The 25,023-nt window shown below is 37.9% G+C and overlaps 1 protein-coding gene across 1 annotated transcript in view; it reads right to left on the bottom strand.

Annotated features, from left to right (window-relative positions):
- The window catches only part of ARHGAP42 (Rho GTPase activating protein 42), a 279,431-nt gene that overhangs the window by 57,981 nt on the left and 196,427 nt on the right, over window positions 1-25,023 (bottom strand). Inside the window, exons 5-8 of the mRNA XM_047751861.1 lie at window positions 22,679-22,780; window positions 14,685-14,795; window positions 4,396-4,500; window positions 2,033-2,162 (exon numbers count right to left, since the gene is read on the bottom strand). Coding sequence (XP_047607817.1) covers window positions 2,033-2,162; window positions 4,396-4,500; window positions 14,685-14,795; window positions 22,679-22,780 — 448 coding nt within the window. The remainder of the gene's footprint in view (window positions 1-2,032; window positions 2,163-4,395; window positions 4,501-14,684; window positions 14,796-22,678; window positions 22,781-25,023) is intronic.

Below are 25,023 nucleotides of genomic sequence, written 5' to 3'. Positions count from 1 at the left end.
AACATCAGATAGGTGCATAAAGCACTGCCTTTTGTCCACCCATCCCACCTCCACATTATAAAAGGGCCTTTGCCTGTAGTGTGATCCAAATGTCCAACAGCTGGGGAGTGGGAAGCAAACCACAGCACCAGCCAATAGATGGATGGCCAGGTAGCCATTGGACAGGGCCTATGGGAAGATCATGTACACAGGCATTTTGCTAGGTAATCTAAAACTTTTTCATTCAGAATGAGATGCTGTATACGCACAAAGATTTTAGCAACTGTGTTAACACCCGCTGTGGGGCGGGGGGGGGGGGGGGAAGGGGACCTCAAGAAATAAAATACAATTGAGTTAACAATGAATAAAAATCTTTAGGTAAAAGGATGGCACCTCCTCTATCAAATGCAGATTTGAACAGACCTCATTATCAACAAATTCCTCCACTCAGCAAAACGTGAGCTCCTCTCTGAGTACCCTGACACTGAGGCTCTCAAATCTGAAATATTATTCAGTGTTCAGAAATTTCCTGGGAGTTCCCATTGTGGCTCAGCAGTAACTAACCCAACCAATATCCATGAGGATGTGGGCTCAATCCCTGGCCTTGCCCAGTGGGTTAAGGATCTAGCATTGCTATAGCTATGGCATAGGCTGGCAGCTGCAGCTCACATTCAACCCCTGGCCTGGGAACTTCCATATGCCACAAGTGTGGCCCTAAAAAGACCAAAAAAAAATTTTTTTTTCTTTCTGAGAGTCCTGAGTCACATCCACATACTCTTTAAAAAAAAAAAAATGAAATTGTGGTAAAAGCTATTTATGATACTCTAATTATAGAATAGTCAGGCAGGTCACTAGATATACCATCTTACCATCTTAAAACAGCAGACTAGGCAAGGTGGACAATTATGAGAGAAAAAAATCCTGGAATCAGACCCCCTGAGCCAGCAGCACTCTACCACTAGTCTAGGTGGTAATAAATGTTTGCCAAGTCTGTTGTAACAAATTGTGATCTGCTTGTATTCTGTTAAGCAACAAGTGAGCATCACCTGGTCATGTCAAATATAAAATGTTTTGGCATTTGAGTGGTCATGTTGCATTAAGTCAAAAAACTTCCAGAGTCAACCCAATATCTATGGCTTCCCTATTTCAAACCCTTTAGTATCTTCTAACCAAAACAACTACCTATTGTCTACTGACAGCACAACTTAGAGCAGTGCTCTTCCACGTGGTCTGTGAGTCCCATATCTGAGGAAAAAGTACAGAAAGTGAGAATAAGCCTTTCAAAACTTTTACAGCAGTTTGAGATCAGTGGAAAATCCAGACACACGTTTTTGTGTTTGATAAAGACATGGGTTCACGATGCACTGGAAATAAAAACAACGGTTCCTGCATCACAAACAGTAAGAGAGTGTTTTAGGGCACTCTGGTTTGAAACAGACAATTTGGTCAGACTGGTTCCACTTAATGATAAGAAAGGACCCTAGTTACACAAGATTGAATGGCTTTTTATTAATTTTTGTGAGAAAAAAAGCTTTTTTAGTGTGTGAGGCAATTATAATCGTGCTCTGTTGGGTTGGATGCTTATTTCCTAACATGAGGAGTAAAGAGCGCCAATCTGACATAATTGCCACTTTCACTCCTGAAAACCGACCGAACACGGAATTAAATGAAATAATGCTGCTGGAGGGGAAAACTCTGATCATAGTCACCAAGGTGGATTCATCCTGATAAAGGCTTTGATTTTTAGCTCTCCATGACACTTTAAAGCGAGATTAGGTATCACAATGAAACTAACACTGAACTCATGTTACTGTATTATCAGTCAAAGTTCTAAGTTCCGAGTTCAATAATCTATCAACTTAGAGAACCTGATGGTGAAACGCAGAAAAATGTTCACACTTTGGTGGTGGTACTTGGCAGAACAGACTAAAAACAATAAAGCTGTCATGAAGTTCAGTCTTCCTACTTGAAGGAAAAACAACAACAACAACTCACATCTCTCAGAAACAGAATGTTAAGTACAAGGACACTAATTTACGTCTTTACAACTCACGTTTCTCCTGGACATAAAGGTAGCCTTCCATTGTCCACTGGCTGGGTGGTCTGTAATCTTGATTGGCAGATTTCATCCTTTGCATCAACCGCTCTACCTCTTGTCGAGTACTTTCAAAATTATTCCTTGTCTTAAGCAAAGAAGAACAACAATTTCATTCACTGTTTTCTACTAGTTTTGAGGAACTTCCTTCCAGCCTAAAGTTTCAAAATTGCAAATGGTTTAAAGGATAAGCTTGATTCTTTCAGGACAATTCATTCTATCAACAACCCTCTATGTTGAATTATATGGTCTAATTTTGAATTGCTCTAGTAAAACTTTTTCTGAATGACCTTCTCTGTGTTTCTCTTTGAATCTGTGTATGTGTGAGTATATGTGAGTGTGTGTGTGTGATCCTATTTCCCACTCTAACATTACCTATATTAATTAAATAGTTTTATTTATTTATTTATAGGTCTTTTTGTCTTTTTAGGGCTGCAGCTACGGCATATTGAGGTTCCCAGGCTAGGGGTTGAATTGGAGCTGCAGCTTGCTGGCCTACACCACAGCCACAGCAACGCAGGATCTGAGCTGCATCTGTAACTACACCACAGCTCCTGGCAACAGTGGATCCCTAACCCATCGAGCGAGGCCAGGGATCGAACTCGTGGTCCTCATGGATACTAGTCAGATTCATTTCCCCTGAGCCATGATGGGAACTCCTAAACAGAGTTTTAAATTCCATACTACCCAAGCTTAAAAAATAAAAAAAAAAGGCATACAGGGACTTCATTTCTTTTGGGGGTTAAAATAAATTCACATACTTTTGATATATAGCTGATCACTTTTATTTCAGACATGTTTTCGAAGAAATGTCCCTTAGCTTTGTGTCTAGAAATTCTAACATAGTTATCAAGGGGTCAATGGATAAATTAACTCAAAAAATGAATAGGCTTCCAAATTCTAACTTCTAATGTAAGACATCACTTACTCTTACCATACCAAGTTTACTTAAGGGAAGATATAGAAAGCATTAAGGCTTTTCTCTATCAAAATCAATTTTGCATTCAGGCCATATTATCTCAATAATATACATTTGGAAACATAAAAGTCATCATCCTCATCCAACTCTAAGATACATCATCCAACTCTAAGTTAAAAATAAAAATAATAAAAGATCTGAATCTCAAAGTAAGTCAGGAAAGTTTTCTTAATTTCCACTTTTGCTACTTTTCCCTTTTAAACATAAGGATCAGAATTTTCTTCCAATATCTTACCTGTCTCCTATTCTCAAATCCCAGGAATCTTACTATAACTGCACTTAATATGGAAATAAATCATAAAAATACTTTGGATTTTATAATTTTCCCTTTTAATATTTACTGAAAGAGCCCAGATGCATTCCATATTGAAAAACAATCATGTGAAATTGATTCTGTTGAAAAATCTAGGTTAAGTAAAGAGCTAAACTCAGGACACAAGTAGAATAAACTCAATTACATATTTCTCCTGGGACACTCCAATTCCAGAGTTCCATTTGCTGAATATCTCCACAATGGCCAGAATCAGGTACGCAGTGACAGGCATACTTTTTATAGAAAACTTTTACAAATTAGTTTAGCTATAGAGTACCAGATAGTTAGGGTTTCTGAAATAACTTTTCATTTAATACAAACCCCACAACAATTAGGATTATGCTGTCATATTTGATAATGCAAAAATGGGATGGCTGACTTTTTTTTTTTTTTAAGTGTGACTGGTGCTCAGCATCTATAAATCAGAATTTGTGTAAGCAATCAGACATTAATAGGATTGATTAGACAACTTTATAAAAAAAAAAAACCCTGAAAGAAATAGATAGGATGTTTGTAAATAATTCTTCCTTCAGCTTTAAAGTGGCTATTATGAAGGCTTCAAGATAACACTTAAATTTATTTTTAGAAAATAGTCGATATAAGCTATATTATATACAACTTCAATGAGGAAAAGGGACAGAGTGTGAAAGTCCACCTGTTCATTTCACAAATGTACAATGCTGCCATCTTGGAAAATACATCTTGCCTAAGGTCACCCAGTGAAATAATAAGAACATTAGACAAAGGCAAAATCTTCCTAGATATCTGCACCTCAGATATCTTTATTTTTATGAAATCTGCTAGTATATATTTTATCTCACATAAGATTAGCTCTTTCCTGGTATTAATTCAACCAGCAATTAGAAAAAAAATTAATAAATTTAGTAAGCGGCTTTTCTAAATGAGTGAGGTTTTACTTGACTTAAATAAGGTTTTGACAGACTCCAAGGTTTGGCGTGGTTCTAACTCAGCTGCCCTGTGAGCACTGGATTCACTAAGAGGAGACAGTGAGAACAGGTGTAGTCTTACATTTTGCAAGTTGAACTGCAGCTGTTGTTTGTATGGTGCAAATTCCTGGGCGAGTTCATATCCCTCGTGGTAAAAAGTAAATAAACCCTGAAGGAAGGACAAGAGCTGCAAAAATAAAGAGATAAAAAAGAAACCATGAAAATGTGTTTGTTAAAATATGGTGATCATCAAATATAATACATTAGAAAAATTACATTTCGTTTTAACTTCTCAAGCTAATACATTTTGAATCTCCTTCACTAAGTAGCCACTAGAATCATGGATGTGAAAGAGAAACCATGGGAGATGATTTTTATTTCCTTTTTGCTAGATGGTGATTTACTTTTTAAGTCTTATCATGGACAGCTGTCATGCTGACTACTTTAATCTTCAAACGCATTGATGAAATATCCAGGAGAGAACATTAAAAGGGGATAAAGACTAAAGCAACACAGGTCCTACCCTAGAAGGGGTTCTAACCAAAACAGAGAGACAAAACATGGGCAGGTGTGAGGAAGACTAAACCAGCAAATTAGAGATAAAAAGTACCCAAGAGAAGGAATAAGGAGCTAGACAGGTGAAATTAAAGAAGACACCACAAGGTGGCAGTACGACTCTGGGAATGAAACACAACATTTAAGCAGGCTATGGGAAGAATGCAAAGCAGAGAGAAGAGGCGAGCAAGTACATGGAGCTAGACACAGATCTTTCTTATGAGAGTCGGGGGGAAATCTTTAGAAAAGCACAATTTCTATGATCCTAGCCTTCTAATCCCAAATTCATATGCACTTAGTCATGATGTTTTCACTTGTAAAGTCAGCACTCTCCAAAGAGTTAAGGGACACAGTTGTTTACATGAAATGTTATAACCGAAAAATAATTTATTCAGTTTTTTTCATTTAATTCACTGGGATTTAATTCCATAGACATGTCCACCAGTTTGATCTCTTCCACAACTTCTTCCTACAGTAAAGTTAGAAAATATTTTTGAGAAGTGGCTAATGTTCTTCTGGTTTAAAGAGCACAATATGTCTGTAAACTATTATTTTAAATTAAGGAAGAAACACAATTTGAAACCATCTCCATATGGGAATAACACTCCATAATTTCCTCTTTGGGGAAGAAGGAGGATTCAGCTAAGCCATCAACTGGTTATGATTGCCAACAGATAATTAACTGGTTCTAACTGAAAACAATGACCTAATGGTTTTCTTCCTATGACAAGTCAGCTTCTTACAAAATTATATTCATTTGGGGAGGCAAAAACTATCAAATTGGTTTTATTATATTTTAAAGAATTTCCTTCTCTTGCTCCACAATTGCTGATAATGTGGCATAATGTACTGTGTGCAAATTTTAGAATGATTTTAAATTCCCAATTTTACATCAACTGATAGTTATTGTCAGAACTAAATATTCGATAGTGTATGCTTTGCTAAAAAAGGATGCTCTTTTTGTTAAATTATCCAATAATTTAAGATATATAGTCTACATATGTTGTGGCCCAATTAAAAAGAACTACATCTTAAAGTAGGATTAAAAATACTTTTAACTGGGAGTTCCTATTGTGGCTCAGTGGTAATGAACCCAACTAGTACCCATGAGAACACGGGTTTGATCCCTGGCCTCCCTCGATCTGGCAGTGCCATGAGCTGTGGTGGAGGTCGCAGACATGGCTTGGATTCGGTGTTGCTGTGGCTGTGATGTAGGCCAGCAGCTGTAGCTCTGATTCAACTCCTAGCCTGGGAACTTCCACATGCTGAAGATGAGGCCCCTAAAAGACAAAATAAATAAATAAAACATACTTTTAATTAACTGAGGCTTGGATATGTAGATTTAGAGGCTTCCAGAGACAAAATAAGAAAATACTTCTGAAATACTTAGGCTACAGTAGCCTTCTAAATATCTTAATAATAGATTAGGAAGTTGTTATAAGGAATGCTGTTTCAGGTTTCAATGTTTTTAATTAGTTCACAATTAAACTGTCTTATTCGGAACTGGACACCGTAAGAAGCAGATGTTATTCTAATATCATGCTAATTTTAAAGAATTTAACTTACAAAGAAGATGCCTTAAGAATATCTGCAATAAACATTCCTATAAAATACCCAATTCCCTAAGATCCATCTCCTGTTGGCGATTTCTAATAGAATTGAGATTTCCTTAGTAGCAAACAAATGCTTCAATCTCACAGTGCATGCTGAGCACCCACCAAGGAAAGCACGATTCTCTGGGAGGTACAGGAGAATTACATACAAAGAACTACACAGCCTTTACTTTTGATCCACATCTACTTTGGAAGCGACATTTGAGAAAGTTTAACAAAGACAACAGGTATGAAGTCAACCGCCTCTAGATGGTAGCAAAGGTAAATGTTTTTTAGGTTTGAATAGATATAAAGTTCACTTTATCCTCAATAAATTCCATGATGCTATATTAAGGGAACTTAATAGGATGGCCTGAAAACCTTTAAGAACTGCATTGCTCCCATGTCTCATTGTTCACTATGCCTGAGTGGGTGAAGCAGTGTGAAAAAGACTACTATTTCAGGAGCTCCCATTGTGGTTCAGCAGGGTAAGAACCTGACCTAGTCTCTGAGATAATGCAGGTTCAATCCCTGACTTTGCTCAGTGGATTAAGGATCCAGAGTTGCCACAAGCTGCAGTGCAGGTCGCAGACACAATTTGGATGGATCTGGCATTCCTGTGGCTGTGGCTTAGGTGGGCAGCTGCAGCTTGGATGCCACCCCTAGCCTGGGAACTTCCATATGCCACAGGTGTGGAGTTAAAATTTTTTTTTTAATTTTTAACTTTTTTCTTTTAATTTTTAAAAAATTTTAAAAAGACTACTATCTCAGCTTACCTTAAAGGAAACCTGACTTTTAAAATGATAATAACAATAATGACAGTAACTCCAAGCTACGAGGTAGACAGATTAGGTTTTAATATTTTAAAAAGTCACTTTTATCATCAGGAAAAACTCATACAGCACATTATTATCCCCAAGTGTTTTAGAAGCAAATGACTGCCGCTCCAACAACTTGACCACTTGCTAAAAACTGTTACTGCATTTATAAATAATCATTTAGCAAAACCCATGATAAGTCAGCAAAGGAAATGATATTCATAATTTCAAAGCCCATTTTTCTTTTCTTTTTGGGGCCACATATGCATCATATGAATGTTCCCAGGCAAGGGGTCAAAGTGGAGCTTTATGTAGCCTCTGGCCATAGTCACAGTCACAGCAATGCGGGATCCGAGCCGCGGCTGCAACCTACACAGCACCTCACAGCATTGTCGGATCCTTGACCCACAGTGTGGGGCCAGGAATTGAACCTGCGTCCTCATGGATACCAGTTGGGTTCATTCCTACTGAGCCATAACAGGAACTCCAATTTCCCAGCCCATTACTCACCAGGTATCAAGCCTTAAGGGCCCACAGTTCCCAGTGATACTCTGAGTGGCAGAAAAAAAGTAAAAAAAGATGTCGGGGATAGCATGAAGCAATGTGGACTAATTCCAGTCAATTCTAGATGACCATTGCCCAAACTGAGCAGAATAACTGCCGTGACAGTGGAACAAGGGTAGACATATAAATCAATGGAAGTGAATTGAGAGTCTAGAAATAAACCCAGACATCTATGCTCAACTTATTTTCAACAATGGTGCCAAGGCCATATAGTGGGTAAAGAATAGTCTTTTCAGCAAAGGATTCTTGGGCCACTCAATAGCCACAGAGTTGGACACCCACTTCACACCACAGACAAAAACTAACTAAAATTGGGTGAAGTGAATGGTCTGTGTATTACATCCCAATAAGGCTGTTTTTCTAAAAAATAAAAACAAACATTCTCATACACAGAGCACTGCAGTGCACTAAAAGAGATCAAAATCTTACCGCGCCATCGACATTTGGCCACTGCAATCTCTTAAGAAGATTGAAAACGGAGGGCAGAGGCAAGCCATCAATTTTCTTCCTGCACAAGTATCCAGCCTCTGAGTTAATCCTGTCCTCTCTGCTATTCTCTACTTGGAGGAAACTTAGATAAACATTTAAGAGGATAGCTTCAGAGTGACTACAGCGTGCTTTAAGTCTAATGCAGGGATGTTCAGAACGTTTATTGAGTGAGAATGGAAAAGTACCAAATTCTAATCCAAATAAATGAGAAAACTGAAGGGAAAAAAAAGAGAGAGAGAGAGAGCGCGCGTGCCAAGGATGGGAAGCCTGAGGAGACAACTTTTAAAAGAGAGTGATGGAAGAACAAATGAATGAAAGAACAGAGAAGTAAAAATTCAATGAATTTAAAAAGCCAAAGGTTTTTGTAGTCAGGCCTACATACTGCCTCAGCAGTGAAGATTCACTGGAGTTCCTGAAGGTGAATTTCTAAGATTTCAAGGGGACAGAATTCAGATGAAGTGGCCAGAGGTAAACTTCCGTGGTAAAAGAACAAAAGCAATGAAGAACAGTCAGTGTCTCTTTTCAACTAAAGAGGAGCCAAGAAGGTAATATGGCCATTGATGTGTTAAGTCCAGCAAAAGCTACATTGAGACCAGGCCTTTACAGGATGGATTTCTAAAGTGAAGTACAAGGGCATGAGTCAGCCAAACAGAGTGAATTCATTTTTCTTACTTTCCCAAAATTCTGTTCACTATCTGCTATTGCAAATTTCAGGTTTTCAATAACAGTACCTGTAACTAAATCCAAGGACCAATACAGTTTTTATTTAAAGATATACGACCTGAGGAGAGCTTTTATTGTTTCATTTTTATAGAACAGTTGCACTTAGATTTTCAGTAAGATAGAAATTTAACCTTTAATCCCACAGTACTTTTTTTAAATGACATTGTCTTATTTTCTCACTTTAATTTACCCTAAATTAGATGTTCTATATTAAGGCTAACCAGTCATATTGAAAAAGAACCCAAAAGGTTTAACTTTCAAGACCTCAAGGTTTATATACAATCTGACAGACTTTTTTTTTTTAAACCTAGCAAGTAGTTGTTGTTCAGTCTCAAAATTATTCAAACTTTTTTAGAGACCCCAAAAGCATTTTATAGTACACTTCATGACATAATAAGCTAAAGAGCTAAAGCATGGATAACTGCATACGCATAACTGAACCACTTTGCTGTACACATGAAATTAACACAACACTGAAAATTAACTATACTCCAATATAAAAAGGCACTAAATCATATTAACTAAATTACCTGCAATTTTCTTCAGAAAATGATTTAAAATCAAATTTGGCAGGCTAAGGGAAGAGTATCAAAAGCAATGTGTTTTAGTTTAAACTTAATAGTTTATTTTCCTTTTCAAATTTCATATGAATTTTAAACATCATACAGAAAGACTAAAATGAAGTTTAAAAAAATACTCTAATAGGAAAATGTTCTTCCAGAATTAAGATGTGTCTTTTGAAGCACGTTATATTTAAAAATGTGCTTTTGAAAAGGCTGTATCTGGCTTTGAAGCCACACTAATAAATGATGTGTGAGTACTATTTTCCTATCTAGCCCACGCCAGCTGAGAAGGTACTGATGTTAACGATGAACCAGACACTTACGCTGTGCATCACCGGCGTCAACCAGGGACTCCCCACTATCCTAGAAACTACACACAAATTTTATCCCCAACTGACAGATAAAAACCTGAGGCACACGGAATTTGAAACGTCAGGGTCAATCTCTTGTTTTCTTCTAATTTTAAGGAATTTAAATAGCTTTACAAGGAGTTCCCATTGTGGCCCAGCAGGTTAAGAACCTGACTAGTATCCATGAGGATGCGGGTTCAATTCCTCGTCTCACTCAGTGGGTTAAGGATCTGGTGTTGTGATGGATGTGGCTCCAATTCGACCCTTAAAGTCTGGAGACTTCCAGGGCCATGGGTGCAGCCCTAAAAAGAAGAAAGAGCTTTACAATAAAACTTTCTAGGGTGATCCATTTTATTTGGTCAGAGCAAGCATTAAGAAGAATAAATTTTCGTAATCAAGCAGCCATTAAGGCAGTAGGTGGTACAAAACAATTACATCGGATTTAGGTTCTGGATTCCTGGTTCTCCCCTTTCGTTAGGTTTGTGACCTTGGGCAACTAATAATCTTTCTGCGACTTAACTTCCTCATCTGGAGGGAAAACAATGACCAATAAATCTGTGGTGGCGTTCATGTGGGAAAACACAGAAAACACATGATGCAGAGGAGATGCTCAAAAAACACTAGTCCTAACTAAGTATGCTCAAAGGATGTAATGAAAACCTCCACAAACTGAAGATGAATGACCCATAGGGGAGCAAGGTCATAAAATTATTCTTTTGGTTTCCTGAGCCACAAACTTTCATGTACCCAAACAGACTAAACAGACTTCTGAGACACTGGGCCCACCTCTCTCTCTCTTTTTTTTTTTTGTCTTTTTGTCTTTTTGTCCTTTTGTCTTTTTCTAGGGCTGCTCCCAAGGCATGTAGAGGTTCCCAGGCTAGGGGTCAAATTGGAGCTGTAGCTGCCAGCCTACGCCAGAGCCACAGCAACACGGGATCCGAGCCACGTCTGCGACCTACACCACAGCTCACGGCAACGCCCGAACCTTAACGCAGTGAGCAAGGCCAGGGGTCGAACCCACAACCTCATGGTTCCTAGTTGGATTCATTAACCACTAAGCCACGAAGGGAACTCCCCACCTCTCTTCTATAGGCTGGGCTGGTCATGTTCAGATATTTCTATTAATCCCTCAAAATTCTCATACACTCCAGGCAACTCTGAGAAGTAGGAGGATCTTCTGATCAAGAGTCAAGAGGGGATGTTTCTCCCTCTCCGATCCCTCTTCCCCCTATTATAGACCTGAACCCATGTATCTTGTTGCCAAATTTGAAAAGACACAACTAGCTCCGGTGGACAGAAACATCAAGTGAAACGCAAAGGCAAAGCAATGTAAAATTTTAAATTAGTAGTCACACAAAGAGGAGAATTCAAACCAAGTGAAATTTAGTATTTTATTTGACACAATATATTCAAAAGATTCTTATTCCAACATGTAATCCATATAAAAGAAGTATTTCACATGCTCTTTTTGGTACTAAGCCTTTGCAATCTAGTACGTAGTCCACACTTAGAGCACATCTTAGTCTAGACTAGTCTCATTTCAATAACTTGAGATCTATACACAGGTAGTTGCTATCATTCTGGAAGGTGCAATCTAGAGATCACACACACCTTAGTTACCATTACTTTCTTATAAAATATGACAAAAAGAGGGGTGCCATTAAAATCATATAGTAATGGAAAACTGGGCTGAAAAAACTGGTTTCCTGTATACCTCAAAAATAATAATTTACAAAAAATATATACATGTCCCCTCTTTTTCCATATGTATTAGACCCTGCTTCTCCTGGGAATAATGATATGGTAGGAACATTTATTTATTCCCAATGCCACTTGAATAGTCTGTAGAAGTTTTATTAAAAGTACAAGCTGACGCTTGAACAATTTGGGAATTAAGAACACCTAACATTCTCATACACACGCCATCTGTGGACTTAACCAATCAGCAGATCATGTAGTACTGTAGTATTTATTGAAAAAAATTCACAAATAAGTGGGATCCATGCAGTTCAAACTCTGTTGTTCAAAGGTCAACTGTGGTAGGATCTTGACATTAGTTGAAACAATGTAAAATGACCTCAAATGATCACCATAAAGTAATAATAATATTTAATGGGAATCATCAGGACTATTTGTATTTTCTATGTGATATAAAATCTATAGGAGATAAGTTGCCTCCCTGAGGTATTTTGCTTTACTGCTTACTTGTTAAATCGTGGCTAAACTAGCTCATTTCTACAATATGAAACTTTAAGCAACAGGAATTGGATTTCTGCAGGGAAAAAAACCTGCAAATATATTAAAGTATCCTCATGCGTTTTTAGGTTTAGAGCTTGTGGGGGCTTTATTTTTGAAATTTTAAAAGCTTTTTTCTTCCAAATTAATTTGTAAATGCATAACCTAAAGAGCAACATATGCCCATGTTTCGTTGCTCCCACTTCTATTCTGAATACTGGGGTGGAAATTAAGTGAAACCCCATGGATGAGACTTTGTGGCTGGAAATGAGAACGAGACTAAACTGACACTACTATTTGGTTTGGCCAGACATTCTAATAGGAAAAATACAGCAGCCTGGAAAATATTTTGGAAGAAGGACAAATTTAACATCGACCTTGATTCTGGTGTCACCAGAAAGGCATGCATTACAGAGGACTTATCAGACCATCCGGTTTGGGAGATGGTCGAGGGAAAGAAGAAAACACTTTTCCAATCGAAGGACAGCTTCCACTTCTCCGCCTATATTATCACCGAAATTCATAAATTCTTAGCATTCCTTCTGTGACCTGTGAGCAATTTTACAACCTTTTCTTTATATACCTGATGTCATCTTACAGAATGGTCCAGCCCATTGTTCCCAGACAGAATGGGCTATGAAAGAGGCTTAGATGGGGAAAGAGATTACCTTCATGCCTCTCTAGAAGAGAGAGAGATGCACCACAGTAGTAATAGGATTGTTCCAGGTGCGAGGAAGAACCACGCAGCGGGTGAGCACAGTAAGGGAGCGGGAACAGGTAAGCAAGAAGTATGAATGAAAACCCTCAGAATTAATGGGGCACTCTAACAAAGAGCTAAAACTCAGAAAGCCCTAGAAGCTGGCCATAAGAAGGAAGTTTGCCAGCAAGGAGAGAGGCTTCAAAAACCATGATGAGACTTAGGGACAGCACTTCTTTTATGAGAAGGGGAGTAGGAATTTTTGGTATTAGTCCTATGCCTTGATTAGGGATTGTTAGGCTGACCAGTTGTCCAGGAAGCTCAAATGAGTTCCAGAAGGGCCCCTAAAAAGTTTAATCCTCAAAGGATCTACTAAATAGGAGGTTATCTATTCATCCCAAGGGATTTAAGGATTTAGCTGTTTGGCAAACAGAGCTTAGCGTCAAAAGACTGGCATCACCACCAGAGGGTAAAAAAGTTAGATCTCTGAGCCTATGGTGTGGCCTCCAGCTCCTTAAATCCTAGCTGAAGAGCTGGTCTTAGAAACTCACCAAGTCCCCAGGAAAAGGTCAGGTGGCCCCAGCTGAAGGGGGGAGGAGTACTGCAGAGGCGCTGGGAGCCAGGTAGAAGCTGACGACTCTGCCCACCTCTGCTCTGTCCCAGTTTTCCATCCTCTTTAGGGAATTACTGACGAGTTTTCACCAGGAAATAAAATTTTCAAATATATTTTGAAATATATCTTCCCTTCCCTTCTTCTCATCACCTCCGCTAAAACAGGAGTAGGGTATTTTATTTCCCATTATGAATAGATATTTTATAATCTGACATAGGAAGAAAAGTACGGCTTCAATTATTTATATATTTGATTACTTATATATTTGACCATTGCTACCCTATCATCAACCTGGGTTGAACATTCTATATTAACAGAAGATTATCATGACAGTAAGCACTTACCCTGATTCATCACAGATGATACCTTAGGAAGATGCCCAATCAGGCAATATCGTAATGTATTAGGGTATTACTCGGGGAAAAAATGCTAAGAAGATGAAGTAAGCTTATAAAGACCAGCCACCTGTTCTTTTCTGTAATGCAGTTTACATTAGGGAATCCATTACTTCTTACACTGACTTAGGAAAATAAATGACTTCATTGGAAAGTCAGGCAGGTCCTAGCCTTGCAAGGAAGTGGGGCAGAACAAAAGAAGAAATACAGTCTTACCTTTTCTCCTTTCAACACGAAGTTCGCTAAATGTTTGGTAAATAAACCTCACCGTAGTGGTGAGGTTTATTCCCTAAGGTATATGTGATATACATGCTTTTATTTTTAATTTTAGGTTTTTCATTCAATAGGTTGTTTTTAGAGCAGTTTAGGTTTACAGAAACAATAAGCAGAAATTATCAAGTTTAGCCCCTTAGCCCCTACATACACAGAGTTTCCCAATATTAGCTTCTTGCATTAGTGTCATATATTTGTTACACAATATAACCTAATACTGATACACTATTATTAAAGTTCATAGTTTATATTACACTTCACTCTTGGTGCTATACATTCTATGGGCTCTGAGAAATGAGTGATGAATGACATGTATCTGCCGTGACAATGCTGTAAATCAGTTTCATTGCCCTCAAGTGCTCTTCGCTCCACCTACTCACCCTCCCCCCCCACTCCTCTCTCTCCTTTTATTTTTAAAAATCATAATTTTCAACAGAAAAACACCTCAAATTTTTTTTGGAAAATGTATCATACCTACTATTTCATAGGGGAAATAAATCTTACCGGTTCGACAAATTCAAACTTCTTTTTTTCTTGAACCTCTTGAATTTTAAAGACATATTCTAGTGACGCTTCGTAGAAGTTTTGATGTTCTCTGTCAATCTGTGTATCCGCCTAAAAAGCATAAAAAGGAAAATCATGACAGGGATTGATTATTAAAGTTTGTATGTCAGAGACAGACTCAAATCCTATTCCATTCTGAAATCTTTTTAAAATGTTAAATCCTACAAAAAGTTTGAATTTAGCAATTACAATGTCTTGAGACTGCAGAGACTAGGAAAACAGTCCTTGACCACAAAAGCTTACAGTGTATGGAGTGGGAAGAAACACACACACACACACTGTAAGCATACTCTACCTTCCAAATACATATTATAAGAGGTATACGAATATATATGGAAATCTATGGGATCACAGAAAAGGAGACTAATTTGGGGAGAAAATGATGGTGGTCTAATTTTTTAGATGAATAACTGGCTGTGAACATTCAAAGATACAGAAGGGGTCACTCTCATGAAAACATAAAGAAGGATGAGAATCTGGAAGTTTGTCTTCAGAGCAAGTAAATGGAAGGAAAGAGGGAGAAGCAAAGTTATAATTACACTATATAAGACCTTAGAAAACTGCACAATGTTTGGATTTTAATCAAGGAAGAATCATCTGAGAATGGTAAGCAGTAGAGTCTCATCGTTAGATAACCTCTAACAAAGATAATACTAGCAGCAGAACCCCCCAGTTGAAAGGTTCTAAGCAATGAACCATGCTCCATCAATGCCATGAACATCTCTTCTCTCTTATCTGCCAACTATCATCCTTGGATGTGGTGTTTAAAGCTGCCTTCAGTTTAGGAGGGAGGCATGATTTGACTTTTCCTACCTAGCTTCACACTCCTGGCTGGCAGCTGAGATTACCAAAAGCAGATGAAAAGAATGGGCTCTCCAGAATACTAAGGATCTGCCAACAACAATGTGGGAATAGAACATTGCTTTTGAGTCACTTTACAATAATAATTTAACAAACTAAAGCTTAAAAAAAAAAGAAAATGAGGTTTGCTGGCTTAGACATCATAGCATCTTAAACGTCATTTGAAAGAAAGAACTTTAAAAATAACTGTGTATACTTATCACTTACTATGCAATGATTTATATAATTAAAAATAACCTGATATTATAAGCAACTCAGTGATTTTTAAACTTGAGGATTCCAAGTTTCTAAACTGACATATGAGATGAACATATAAATCAGGTAGGAAATTTGGCCAGAAGCTTCTCAGCACCCAGGTCAGTATTCCACACAAATTATATACGTTTTCTTTTTATATCTATTTTCTTCATGTACGTTTTTCTTCTTGCTTAGAGGAACATACTGTTTACAGAACAAATGGTAAGGAGGTACAGGTGGTGGTATGATAATAAGTGTTTAACAACTGGCTCTTTTGGGGGCGGGCTGGAGCCTGATTTGAAGTATTTGCTGGTTTCTGTGGTATAACCATTCCCAGAATAGCCAGTTCCAAACCACAAACACAACATCACTAAGCGAGGGATGAGAAAGTGTTGAGAAAATCTGCTCTCCAAGAGAAAGATCCAGGACACCACTGGGTGTAAAGGACAGCAAGAATATTTTCAGCCTCAGAGATAACAGTCTATTCTACAAGTTATTTCTGAAGCTTCCATTTACTTTAAAAAGGTAAGTTCATGTGTCAACTAGCACATGGAAAAAAACTAGAATGTTGAGATCTCTTTGAAGCCTAAAATGATCATTCCTGGTCAACAAAGCTGTGCAGAAAAGAGTTATTAGCAAAGCAGGCATGAATACTCTGAAATACTTTGAAAAGCCTGCTTATAAGGTTGGCCCTTAGCCAGCAATGGGAATACAGATTTTGGGAGGGTTCTCGCCAGCCTAACAAGTAAGAGTAGTTCACTCTGTTGAACCTGTCTGTGCAACAATATGGTTTATTTTGAATACCTGCTTTCTTTCTGAGAGTCCAGAATTTGGGTACATGAAGAGCAGAAGGTGCCTATGTGACCAGCCCCCAGTCAAAACCATGGACGCTGAGTCTATGAGTTTCTAGTAAATGCCATTTCACATGTATTGTCACAGTTCATGGCTGCGGAATTCAGTGTCTCTCTACTGGAAGAGGATTCTTAGGAGCTAGTGCCTAGTTTCCTCCACACTTCATCCCATGCATCTTTGCTGATTTCTCTTTATATCTTTTTACTGTAGTAAATCATAGCTGTGAGTCCTCCTAGCAAATCTCCAAACCTAAGGGTGGTCTTGGGACCTCTGCATGTAAGAGTATTATATAATTTCCTCAGAAACTCATCTGTCATGCGCAATCCCATCTCATCCAAGGGATGGGCGGTGGCCGAAGAAGGATAAAAGAGAAATAAAAAATCTTGAGATTTGCCAGTCATACTTTCTATCACCACCAATGCAGACAACTGAATTCAAAATACCAAATCTGCTTCAAAAGGTCATCTAGAATGCACAGTGCTAAAGGAATACAACAGCTCAATTCTTTTTCAGTACAAGATTTAGAAAGACTTTCTTTTACTTGAGATGAATCCGTTTATCACTTCAGCTTATAATGTATGAGTCATTAGCAGACACTCACTTATACCCACTAGTAACTGTTGTCATATATTTTTCACTGGAGAAGTAGGATAACTAAGCAATTTATTGTCCAAACTTTTAAACCTCAAAGGAAATAGTATTTACACCAGAACAACAGGTATAAACTGTTGTTTATGTGGCAAAGGCATCCTAGTAAGAAACCAGGTTAATTATATAAGAAAACCATATAGTTCCACAGATACCTAAGTTCTTCCCCAACTTGCAATAAGCTATCTCAATTCAAAAGAGAAAAAAACACCTCAGCTGAAATTTGCTGAATCATCCCCAGAGGAGAAAGGATTTAAGCCAGACTGTGAAGAATGGAGAGGTTCAGAGCAGAAGGAGGTAAGAGGAGAATTTTAGTGAGGCGATAAAGTCAGGAGAAGTTATGTTTTGGTAGCTAGGTCGAAAGGGTTTGTTTGCAACAGTCAGAAATGAGAGTTGAGGCAGAATAGAGAGAATGAGTGCAAATGTCATCCCACAGATGGTGCAAAAGCCTGAGGAGGGTGTGGACCAGATGAGAGCTGAATTTCAAGAAGATTTAAGTAAGGACAGCGTAGAATGTACTGCTTCTATGGAGAAGCTGGGGGAATGTGAATACAGGAGATCTCTAATTTAATAAAGGTAAAGGTGTCAGTGTGTCCCTGGAAGAGAAGTTAAAGGATGTGACGTGTGTGTAAGAAGCAAGGGGTGGTAGGGAGGGGGAGCCAAAGATAATTTTTTTTTTCTTTTCCCATACAAATTATCAAAGAATACTGGGTAAAGTTCTCTGTGCTATACATCAGGTCCCCATGGGCCAGTCATTCCATATCCCTCAGTCTGCATGTGCCAATTCCACACCCCTGGTCCATCCCTCCCCCCTACCACCTGTCCCTCTTTTGGTAATTTTGATGCGAGAAAAAACACCAGCATGAACAGAATTCAAGAAATGAGAAGCAGGAGCAAGGCTGAGAACATGGTGATGTGTGAGATTTCACATGTATCACTAAGAAGTTATAGTCTGAAGTCCTAGGAACCAGTCAGTGGACAGTGCAAGGTGGTCAGGCATGACAGGGGGAGACCCTCGCTAAGAATGACAGCCAGCATGGAAGGAGCAAGCTACTGGGGACACAAAGTGAAGGATAAGAATAGAGCTATAGGATAGAACCTGGAGGGATTTCCTTCATCCAGGAGGAGGGGATTAGAGCAACCTATTGAAAACTTCTTTAGTGATAGGTAGAAACCCCAAAGCCAGGGTTCCTAAAAGGAATTCTTTTCTCCTTTAACTTTTTTTCCTCACTATAAACGTCATGCATATTCATTACTCTAAGCTTATTCACTGTTCATTACTGTAATAGGAAAATGTAAAGATAATAAAAATTGCAGTCCCACTATCAATATTTTGATGTGTAACATGCACACACACACAAACTTACTTTAAAAAACCTGAAAAGCAGTGTACATTCTGGTTTAAACCTATTTTTGTTTTCTCCACTTAGGTTAATGAATACTTCCAAAGGTCTTCAAATGACATTCCAAATAAAACTTTTCACGGTTATATCAATTCTGGCTTTGGCCAAGCCATATTTGTATATTTATCCCAACCATTCTTCTGTGCCATTTCAGATGTTTATAAAATTTGCACTGTGAATAACTCTTGGATCAACATATTTATACAATTTATTTTTATGCTAATTTCTGATCATTTCTTTTGGGAAAATTCCTATCAATAGAAATCATTTCAACCATCTTGTATATATAAGGTTGTCTGAAATATGATGTCAAATTTACGTCATACGTTACCAAATGATTTCATATTCCTACCAGAAAAGCAAAAGTATGCCAGTTTCTCATCTTTACTAACAATGGACATTAACTTTTAATACATTAAAATAACATGCTGCTATTATTACATTGCATTTTTTAACACACATGACATTGAAACTTACAATATTTATTATGGTTTATATTTCTTCTTTGATGAAATGTCCTTTCCTATTCTTACCCCATTTTTTTTTCTACTGAAGTCTTTATCTTTTTCACACTGATTTGCAAATCAATTTTATATGTAAGAGATGGTTCTCCTATATCATACGGTGTATAAATTCACCAACACTTTGCCTGTTAATTTGATTTCATATCTTTCAAAATAGACAGAACACTTTAATGCATTCGGGTCTTTTTACATTTCCTTTATGATCTCTCCCTCTCATTTCATGCTTAGAAAGAAATTATCATTCACATATCAAATATTACTTCCTTTCATCTACTGTAAAGCCCTGTGATTTTGACGAATCTGTTCCAACTGTTTACTTCAATGATCCACATAATTGACAGCCTTGGAGCTTTACCAACACAAGCTGACCCCTAATTCAGTCGTGGTAATGTGCAGTCACTTCTTTTCCACAAGCAAAATGAACAAGGAGTCCGCTGTGCCAGCAAGAAGGCACAGAGGGATCTTTCTGAGAACAACTTAATAAGCTTAGTGCTGACAGAAGGACCAGGACTGGTCTGGAAGGGAACGGATGACTTTTAATGCCATGGTACAGAATTAAATACGTTATGTGGCAGCATCTCCTTATAACAGGTTTGATTCCTAGAAGGATAGAAGGGGGGAAAAGGCTATTCTTTTTCTTATCTACATTATGAGGAGTGGCTTTGCACAATATTTGTGTTGTACTCTATTGTGGGCTGTGCCTCCTGGAAAAAAAGAAGTGGGGGGGCGGTGAGGCAAGTGGAGGATGTTACTAATCAGATTATAGGTTTTTCGAGCATCCAACTAAACAGAGTACTGGAATGGATATTCTATTCTAGCAGAGCCTAAGGGATCAAGGTCTACTAATGAGTATTCAATACTGAGCTAAGTTGTCAGGGAAAATTAAAGAGTTACTTTTAGAGGACTTTTAAAATTATGAGAAAGTTAACATCGATGATGGTTTAAGTAATGTCTTCTCTAATGTTGGCCTCTCATCTTCACCAAGAACCTTTTATAGACTCTAAAAACTACCCTTGACTTTGAGGCAGTCAGTTTTTATAATTGCACCTGGCCACAGCCCTTGGTACGTGACGGTGCCCTAGAGATAATCAAGGGAGCCTTTTCTACACCTGACTTCATCTATAGACTGCACTTCCTCTTAGGTTTATTCTATTGCAAAGTTTAAAGAGACATGTGAGCATTTAAGAAGTTTTGAATATGTGAACATAATATTAAATAACATAGTATTTTATAAGATTAAATATGTCCATGAAAATTAATATAACTTTCCTTAATAACAGACATTTCTTCATTTCACTTTAGCCTCAAAACCTTTCCATAAGCATATAATTGTGTATTAAATTATCCTATTTTAATAGCAAGTGTTAATAACAAGATCTTGGTTATAATGAACACATGTTTAAATAACAAGTCTTCCTGACATTAAACATTTTGAAGTAAAGAAATCCAATTCCCTCAGGGGAATATAGGAATACAGAAATGAGGAATCAGAAGTAAATATGACCCTCTGTGCCTTTTTGATTACAGTTCTACTGCATCTAAACTGTAACTCATCCAGCAGACCTTGTGGCTAAACATGGAGATCAGAAAAAACAGGACTAAGAGTATGGAGGGCAGAGGACCAGGTTGAACTTGGAAAGCAGTTCCAGAAGGGAGGTGGCTTTGCTGGAGGATCAGGATGAGGCATTGGAGGTTCTCTACTATAAGCCTGAGAAGTTCAGAGAGGAGAGTCAAAAGGAGGCTTTAAAAAAAGCCAATCAATCAATGGAAAAATGGGCAAAAGACCTGAATAGACTGTTCTCCAAGGAAGATATAAAGATGGCCAGCAAACACATGAAAAAATGCTCAACATCGGTGGTTATAAGAGAAATGCAAATCAAAACTACCATGAGATACCACCTCACACCAGTCAGAATGGCCATCATTAATAAATCCACAAATAACAAGTGCTGGAGGGGCTGTGGAGAAAAGGGAACCCTCCTGCACTGTTGGTGAGAATGTAAACTGGTACAGCCACCATGGAGAACAGTTTAGAGATACCTTAGAAATCTATACATAAAACTTCCATATGACCCCACAATCTCACTCCTGGGCATCTATCCGGACAAAACTCTACTTAAAAGAGACACATGCACCCGCATGTTCATTGCAGCACTATTCACAATAGCCAGGACATGGAAACAACCCAAATGTCCATCGACAGAGGATTGGATTTGGAAGATGTGGTATATATACACAATGGAATACTACTCAGCCATAAAAAAGAATGACATAATGCCATTTGCAGCAACATGCATGGAACTAGAGACTCTTATACTGAGTGAAATGAGTCATAAAGACAAAGACAAATACCATATGGTATCACTTATAACTGGAATCTAATATACAGCACAAATGAACATCTCCACAGGAAAAAAAAAAATCATGGACTTGGAGAACAGACTTGTGGCTGCCCGACAGGAGAGGGAGAGAGTGGGAGGGATCGGGAGCTTGGGGTTCTCATATGCAACTTAGAATAGATTTACAAGGAGATCCTGCTGAGTAGCATTGAGAACTATGTCTAGATACTCATTGCAACAGAACAAAGGGCGGGGGAAAAAATGTATACGTGTAAGAATAACTTGATCCCCATGTTGTACAGCGGGGGGGAAAAAAAAAAGGAGGCTTTGCATGGTACAAATTCAACAATTCCCAACACACCAGCTCTAAAATACACCAATGGACACTGAGGGGAACTATGGGGAATGTTTTGAGATTTGATTGCTGCCAGGGTAAAAGACAAGAGCCCCCCTTTTTTCCCCAAACATATTCCATCGCTAGATTGGGAATTACACTATTTCTCAGTAAAAGGACTATATAATTTGACTGGTTATAGTAAAAACACTACCATTGAGAAGAACAGATTTCCAAAAAAAAAGTGAATTCTCTATATACATACACTGTACATGTAAGTAATATATTTCTGTTGATCTGTTCTTTCAGAAAATTAACATAAAATAATTGAGATTTTAAGACATGTAACTGTATATCATTTCCCCCGCAATGTTGATGTAACACCTTAAAAACAGATATTTTTAACTAACTATAAATGCTAGAACATGAATTTGGTAGGTTTTGCTATTTAAAAAATGCCCAACAAGAAGAAAAGGAAAGAGTCTTATTTCACTCTTTCTCATTGTTGAAGGAGATACAAATCTTTCCCTTGGGACTGTTAGTATTAAATATTACAAGGCATGAAAAATTCTCAGCACAGTGCCTGTCTGTAGTAAGTGCTCAACTAATTTAAACAGTCTTATGGTCATTATTTTATTAAAGAGGAGCAGATTCTGAGATAACTTCTACTTTTGGAAATTAGAACTTCACATGACAACGCTAATGCCCTTTCCACATTTCAACTGGAAAAGCTTACCTCTTGCAAATGGGATTCTTTTTTCTTTGCAGACAAATTTAAATGTTTGTCAAGAATAGAATAGTATTTTTCGCTCTCCTTGTCAAACTTCTTCTTTCCGTCCTAGGGGAATCACAAAAACAAGAAAACATTCAAATTAGAGGATCAAGAAAAACTCAGTTTTCATCATTCCCATCCAACATCCAATACAACTATTTTATAAAGATTTAGTGAGTTTCAACTGGGTGTAAAACTTGATGAAGCAGAGTAGGAAGAAGGATGTGAAACAAAAATCTTTGGAATATGTATGCTGCTCTCAAAGAAGTTCGTGGAGCTATAGCATGGAGGGGGCAGGCTAACTATGGCAGAATCCCTTTGAGCATTTTATTATTGATTCTCACCAACAGCTTCTGACCTAGTAAGTCTAGAATAGGACTCAGAGAAAATGTCTCTTTTAGGCTTTTTGTGATTCAGATGAGTTAATATACCACCAGTTTAGAGAACCACTCACACTCTTGACAAGGGATCACAATATTTCCCAGTCACAAAAAAAAAAGATGCCTGAGATTTCAAATAATTCATTCTTGACAAGAAGGAGAGACCTTCAAAAGCTGGTGCATGAAATAATTAGAACCGCTCACTCAAATTGAAAAGATTAGCAATATCCATATCATATACTCAACGTAACTCAGACAGCTGACCTTTGCATATTCCTAAAACGGCATTATTTTGTAGGGATAGCTACAACCAGTTGGCCTTTTTTTGGAGGAGGAGGAGGAGACTTTACCTTTCATCCTATAACATACTTCCATAGAAATGCAAAGAGAGTAAAATCCTAAAGAGAACAGGACATGCCTGGGCATATGATTTCTCCAACTATAAATATGTTATCTACCAGGTATGTTTTTTTCCATTGATGGGTCCATATGAAATAAATACTAGATGACCACACTTGCTTTTATTTCAGTGTTTCTTGAGTACAATGTCTGGACCACTTCAATCAGAGTCAAGTATTTTAAAGCCTATTCAAAATGGAGATTCCTATTCCCCCCATAAAGACATTCAAACATTATTTTTTACAAGCTCTATGATGATAATGCATAATGCTTTGCTTAATCATTTCCCTAAGTATCAGGAGATTAATTAAAAACAATGGATGGAAGGATAGAGGGATGGATGGATGGATTGAGGAGAAGCAAGGGGTAAGGAAGGTTCAGAAGTAGGAGAGGAAGAGAGAAGACAGTCAGGCTTTCGGTCTGCCTTTCTCAAGACTCTGAGATTGTCAGAACAGTTGAATACATCCAGGTGAGACTATTTTGATCCACAGCATTCTAAACTTTTTATCTACTCATATATTTCCAGGAACCTATCACGATATAGCTGTATAGATAGAACTTTAGAAACTTAACTGGTAAAACTGCTTTGAATGGGAAGAACAAGTAGGGTTCTGCTGCAAAAGTTCTAGTCACTTTTAGACCTTTGAAGAAGTACTGATATGTTTGTACATTATAGGATTATACCTGTGGGGGGGGGCAGTGTCAAAATCTCCAAAGGATTTTTACAATTTAAGGAGAAAATGTGCCCCTACCAAGAGGAATGGGAAAATAAAAAGTGGCATTCCCATCCAAAAAGGGTCTGTTGAGGAACTCACACAACAAAATGTGGAGGGGCAGACCCTAAAGGCAGCAGAGAATCCCAGGGTTTAGGATAGGGAGGAGTGTGTCCTGTCCACTGTTAAAACAGATGTATTTCATTGTCAACTCAGTGGATATTGTTCCTACTCTTAATCTGGCATCTCATGCCCACAACTGACTTGCCCAAGCAACCTTTTCCAAGTCCCTCTCATTAGCCCTCTTGAGCTCCAATTCTTTTTTCTCTGCAGACTACCTCCCCTCTTATATAAATGCTCATCTCTTCCAATACCACGTGTTCAGGCTAGACCTAATCTTAGCATCTAGCTTAAACAGACTTCATTCATGAGTCCCCTCCATCAACTCTCTCTCCTTTTTGAATGTTCACATAGCCTTGTATATGCATTTCTTATGCTATTCGTGTCCACACTGTAGTAGGGAAATTTATGCATATGCCCTATCCTCCTTAAAGTTGGCAATTTGAGAGGATGCTCAATAAATACATAATGAACAAGTGAAATTATTCCTCCTATAACACTGGCCACCACAGTCCTTCACACACATTCCATTTGTTCAAAAATCCAATATCCATGATATAAAGGGTCAATTCTGCACAAATAGCCTTAACTCAATCCCAATGATACATGAACGTTGGGGAATAACCAGCTGCCTTACAGGAGAGTACACAAAACTGACTCACTTTCATCTTACAAGAGGAGGCTTCCAATTTCTCAC

This window comes from Phacochoerus africanus, chromosome 11 (genome assembly GCF_016906955.1).
Source record: "Phacochoerus africanus isolate WHEZ1 chromosome 11, ROS_Pafr_v1, whole genome shotgun sequence".
NCBI lineage: Eukaryota > Metazoa > Chordata > Mammalia > Artiodactyla > Suidae > Phacochoerus > Phacochoerus africanus.
The sequence above is the reverse complement of the archived record's forward strand: the minus strand, read 5'-3'. Positions and strand labels throughout refer to the sequence as shown.